The sequence below is a fragment of the Dreissena polymorpha genome, chromosome 5 (genome assembly GCF_020536995.1).
Source record: "Dreissena polymorpha isolate Duluth1 chromosome 5, UMN_Dpol_1.0, whole genome shotgun sequence".
Taxonomy (NCBI): Eukaryota; Metazoa; Mollusca; class Bivalvia; order Myida; family Dreissenidae; genus Dreissena; species Dreissena polymorpha.
In genome coordinates, this window is record NC_068359.1 from 58,040,608 (window position 1) to 58,046,607 (window position 6,000).

General features: G+C 33.9%; 1 protein-coding gene across 4 annotated transcripts in view; it reads left to right on the forward strand.

Annotated features, from left to right (window-relative positions):
• The window catches only part of LOC127831844 (uncharacterized), a 77,066-nt gene that overhangs the window by 53,431 nt on the left and 17,635 nt on the right, over nt 1-6,000 (forward strand). For 2 of the 4 annotated variants that reach the window (XM_052356922.1, XM_052356921.1), the window contains exon 1: nt 4,609-4,833. The exons of the other annotated variants lie outside the window; for them this stretch is intronic. Coding sequence is in view for 1 of the 2 variants with exons in the window: in XM_052356921.1 (XP_052212881.1) it covers nt 4,658-4,833 (176 nt within the window). In the remaining variant the exon portion in view is untranslated. Of the gene's footprint in view, nt 1-4,608; nt 4,834-6,000 lie in introns of those variants that run through there. 4 annotated transcript variants of the gene reach the window in all.

Sequence of the window (6,000 nt, forward strand, 5' to 3'; positions counted from 1 at the left end):
ACCACCAATCAGAAAATATCCACCAACCTCCAGCTGATATTCCATTACCAGTACCATCAACAGAGGGAACAACTACCCGTTCCGGTCGAAACGTTATGATGCCACCAAAATAAAGTGATTTTGTGATGACAAAGTCATATGTACTGTTAATTGGCATAATACACCCCAAAATACAGTGATTTCGTGATGACAAAGGGATCTGCAGTGTAAATGGGCATAATAAACCCTTGCAGTCACTTGTCAAGATATTTATTTAAGTTTCATAAATAACACATTATGAAGAAACTTCTCATTTTAATTTGTTGCTAAGACAATAGGTGTTCATAACAGTTCATAGCTCTAGTCAAGTGTTATACATTTTATTATGTGTTTATTGTTGTTTTTTTCTCTTTATTTTAAAGAAATACCTTCTGAAAATTTAATTAAGCATTACATGATGATGATACAATATAAACATTCGGAACATTCCACCAAGAAACATTCCAGGAGTCTAAACAGTTGGGACATTCCATCAACAAGAAGTTCAGTGATCATTTTGTTTGAGTAATATATATAGTCATGTACTGTATGTTTTCAAAGACTTCAACTGCATGTTTCAAAGTTTCTCTGCTATATTTAGGATTGTGAAGCCTACCTATAAACATAGAAATTATTATTTTTTAAGGGGAGATGTCGTATATTTATATAGACGATGTTAACATTTATATGCATACCTCTATTCGATAGAGTTTTAGCCAGTCTGCTTTCTAAGTCGAGGTCTTTGAGAAGCTCATGTAAACTATGTACGTATTCAAGCGTCAAGTAACGCTGATTGATTAAACGTCATCAAATGGAATCGAGCATGTTCGTTGTGATAATATTACAGCGTTGGCATGTACTTAACAGTAGAGTTGTCTTTGCGGTGGTATATTAAATATTTTATAATATTTGTGTCATCTTGGTTTAAAATTCCTTTCATTTCGTGATACGACATATGTATGAAAGAATTTGTATAAACACTTGGCTTCATAAAGCACATCAAAGCTCAAATCGTTCACATACAACTTATATGCAGTGTTAACCAGATTTTTTAAACGAATTGATTATACAATAAACATCTTCGATTTTCCGTACATATTTTGCAAACGGTTTGTTGTTAGCAATGTATATCATTCTTTCCGTGAATATACGTGTAAACCTATATAGAACACTAAAACGATACAAAGTGCATTTTCAAAACAGACCCATTCCAGCCAAAACCTACTGGTTCAATACAGTTATTAATAACTGTAGTACTCATAAACTAAGAAAGTGGAACTATGATCGGTGTTTCTTGTTTATTTCTGTACTTATGCAGTTTTACTGACTTATATTTCACATAATTGCCAACAACATGCAACTATAATCATTCTCATTTAAAGTCGTATATCATACCCGCAAAACCAAGAGCATACTTACACGTTTTAAAATAACGATTTGCTTATCATCAATATAACTTATTAGCAACAGTTCGTTTACAGCATGTGTTTTATGTAAATTATGTAATAAAGTGCCGGTCTATATAACTCGAGTTCAACGCTGTGTTGAAATAAACACATTTAAGTCCCCTGATAACTGCAAATGTCTTAATTACTTGCGTTATTATCTTATAACACGGCGTGTTCAGCAATTTCTACTGTTATTAAACGAATAGTTAGTGTAAAAGGGTAGGCCATCTTTCCCATTGGATGATTTAATTAACTTATATCATACGGCTATATCAATACAAGTTCATTGTCATTTGAACATTTGACCTCTCGCTCTCGTGGTAACCATTAGGCGATTTAGTCATGTAATACGTTTTTGGTATACTAAAATGATGAATTATTTAGAAATGTTATCATGTTGACAACATTGTCATCGCGTACTCATGATAATGCTTATGCAAATGTAATGCCAATTCAAAGTTTTATTGCTTGCAAAACGACACTAATCTTTGACCGCTTATGAGCCGTTCTGACTAGTTGCAAACGGTCGAAATAGATAATGTCAGAGAAATGTCATGTTAATGATATGGCCTTATATTTAGCTGACCGAGGCAAATCGTTATCTAACGATCATTTAATATGCTATAATGACTTGTTATTTCATGATGTACTCGTCGTGTTTGTAATACAAACAAACGGAAATTCGATTTCCCATTTTAACTGTTATTGTGGGCCACGTTGTCTTCGAAAAAGTCCTCAAGCTGCATGCAACCACATTTAAAAATAACATTCCTAGTCGGTAAACCAACTTTTATAAACTCGTGCTTGTTTTTCCTGCCATTTTTAAACCCACCTAATTGTTGGACGATTGGTTGCTTGCCGTCAATGAAGTGCCTCTAACAGATGATCAAACGTTTCTAAGGCTAATTAAACTGGAATTTAATTTCGTGTATGTCTTTAACCTATAAAAGTGTAAATAATATAATGTAAGCTATAGTGGTACTCAAATGATAATACTTTTTAAGACCCATTGCGTCCGATGTTATCGATTGTTCGGTATTCTTCTTATAGTGTGTTCCCCTTCGTCAAAATCAACGAAATGAATATACAACCATGCAGATTTGTTTCTAATAAACTGCTTTGAACCAAAAACGCGTTTATGCATTTAGCAATTAAAATTGGTGATCTCGTAATATTAATTTCGGATTGTATTTGATCTTGTCGGTTGTTGTTTTGTTTTTGGCGTGGCAGTCCTGTGGGTAGATAAATTGTATTGTGCTAGCTTTGTAATGGTCCAGATGTCTTCAATTTTAGGAACAGTTGACATTTACATCTATTCTAACAATAAACTACTTAAAATAGTCTTGAAATTACCTTAGTTACATGAGCGAAAATAAATGTGTATAACATAAAGAAGTAATTGGATTCATTTCATCTGCGGCATATACACGACAAGCATGTATATTAATTAGTGCATCTCTTTTAAAATAGTTTCACTTGTACACTCATACATATATTCCATTATAAAGGAATCATAGAAATAAAATAAGATTTATTTATTAAATTGTATTTATCAAAACAGTTTATCCGCAAAACCCGTAAAATGAGTCGTGTTCTAAGAAAACTAGGCATACTGCATGTGCAGAAAGAGTCGTCCCAGATTAGCCTGTGCACTTCGCACAGGCTAATCAGGGACGACACCTTCCGCCTAAATTGGATTTTTGCTAAGAAGAGACTTCATTTAAACGAAATGTGGCATACAAGCGGAAAGTGTTGTTCCTGATTAGCCTGTGCGGACTGCACAGGCTAATATGGGACGACACTTTACGCACATTCATTATGCCCCGTTTTCTCAGAACGCGACTAAATAATATCATACTATTAGAATGCACACCGCAACTCTCCTTATACTCCGCCACGACTGTATACTTTTACCGTTTAATCGCGTTTATCCAATCTACATACTTCTACAGTGTGATTACATTGTAAAATAGAGCCATGCTCTATAACAAATGGGGTTTAATGCATGTGCGTTAAGTTTCGACACAGATTAGCCTGTTCAGTCCACACAGGCTAATCAGGGACGACTCTTTCCGCCTACATTACATTTTTGTTTAGAAGAGACTTTCTTTAAACGAAAAATATACAAGCGGAAAGTGTCGTCCGCACAGGCGAATCTGGGACGACACTGACGGACAAACATTAAACCTCTTTTTCACAGAGCGAGGCTGAATTGTATTGACAACCATGTCACATGATCATAATGTTGTTATGCGTATTTGCATACGCGTATCTGATTTGACGTGAAATCGAAGAACTGTTAAAATATATGAAATAGTTTGAAATAAGAAGCGATTCTAGGAAATGCTACTCTTGTAATTCTTCTATATGTTATTCCGGCTTTAAATACATATTTCAAATACAATATCACATTTGTACATAACACATATTATGTGAACAACTGATGTTTAATTTCATTGGATATCCATTTTATCTTGCATTCAACTATGTTAATCCTGTTCGTTTGTCGTTATAATTCATATAACTGTTTGATCTTTGTTCATTTTTTTAATTTCCTGTGTTGTTTTTTGCAATTGGCCCCTTGCCATCGATAAAAGATTTCGTGCCGCTAATAAAAGTTATATCCTTCTGAGGCAGGTGGAGTTTCAATTTGTTTATATTTAAGAAATAGTGCATAACACGTTCCCACTGAAAATCATTAAAACTGGGCTGATTCAATACACTCAACAATTGCTATGATTCAAAAGTGTTTATGCTCCCATTACAAACACCAAATGTAAAGAAAACGAAACTCCAGTTTCATCACTCCAAAGTCCTGTATTTATTAAAATTTACTTTTCAATACGACACAGAACAAAGCCTCATGACAAACACAACGACAAATTAATAACTCCCTTGATTGGTTTTATTTATTTGGCTACAAATGCACAAACACCGCGCAAACCGACACTAAGCTTGGTATAAGAAAAAAAACTTAAATAAAAACATTATTATGTTAAAAGACACTTCAAATGTTGATTTATCTGTTTAAATAAGAATCGATTGGTCAGTGTCAGCTCGGGTACTACTTAAATGTATCCCGGGTACGCTTAAGTATACTTAAATGTATCCCGGGTACGGTAAATATACTAATACGCACCCAAAATTCTGACGCTAAATTGGCCGTTGTCGGTTGTGTTTTTTTATTAATTATGTTCATATTTATTTCAATATTCTGTAAAATAGCCTCTATATTATTGAAACTCCGGCTCAAAAAGTATGTTGAGGAAAAAAAATCACAGAGAATTTTGTTTCGTATTCCGTACGGCGTTTTACAACATCGGATTTTGGGCGGGAATAATACTCGGATACAGTCTAAATTGATCGGGTACGTTTTTGTTTATTTTCCGAACCCGGGTTCATTTAAGTATACTTAAGAGTACCCAGGGTGCATTTAAGTAGTACCCTAGCCGTCAATTACCAATCGAGCGTTAATAAGACAACAGGCATGCACATGTCTGTATTACTCTACTGGCGTTCTAAGTAGTACTAAGTAGCACACAGGTAGCACAAGCGTACACTGTGACCCTTACGGTTTATAAATATAAAACAAATACCACATTGTGTGTGCAATATATTGGTACTCAAATATTAAATAGATCAGATCTATAATGCGATGATACACATATGAACACCGTATGAAAATGGTTCAAGAACAAAGGTGAGTGTCAAAAATAGTGTTGGTCAAGTGTCAATATTCGGCGAAAAGAAAAAAGCATTACATACAGGAAAATGTTTATTAGAAAGTTGTTCTCCATCATATTGTTTTAATATTGGCGTTATTGTATGCATGATGACTTCTATATAGTCACTTTACTATGTTTTAGATACTTTCAATAGTCCAACTTCATGCCATTGTAGCTATATGAAAGGATGATCTAATTGCATTTGAAGGAAATCAGCTCCAGATTTTCAGCCATGAGTTGTGCGTATACCTTGACATCGCAGGTCCTCTCCTAATAAGGCAAATGGAAATACAATAAATATACTTGTATACTATAAATCAAACAGATGCCATAAATCCACAAGACTAGTACCAGAATGTCTCAAGTAAGCAAACATTGATAACCAGGAATGCATTCTGATAAACAGCATTTTGGTAAAATAATAAAAAAAATACCAATAATAACACTTCTATGCTTATATAAACCTAAGTATACAAACGGGCATCGAACTCGATTTGCCAAAGGGAAAACAATGACAAAAGACAACTTTTCAATAAATTCAATGTTTGCCTTGTAATTAGTGAACTCGTTTATCAGGCAATAAAATGCAGGGCCGAATGAACTAGCACTATGTAAAAAAGGTATTTGTATCTCAAAAAGCTCACATGTTGTTGTCTTGAATTAATATAATATATTTGAAATGTTCTCTATCGACAAAAGAAATATCGTTATTTCATTTGGCTTAAATATGATTTGCATCTCATGCACAACGAATACTGTTAATGTGAATACTGCTGTCTATTAATGTGAATACTGGTGTCTGTTAATGT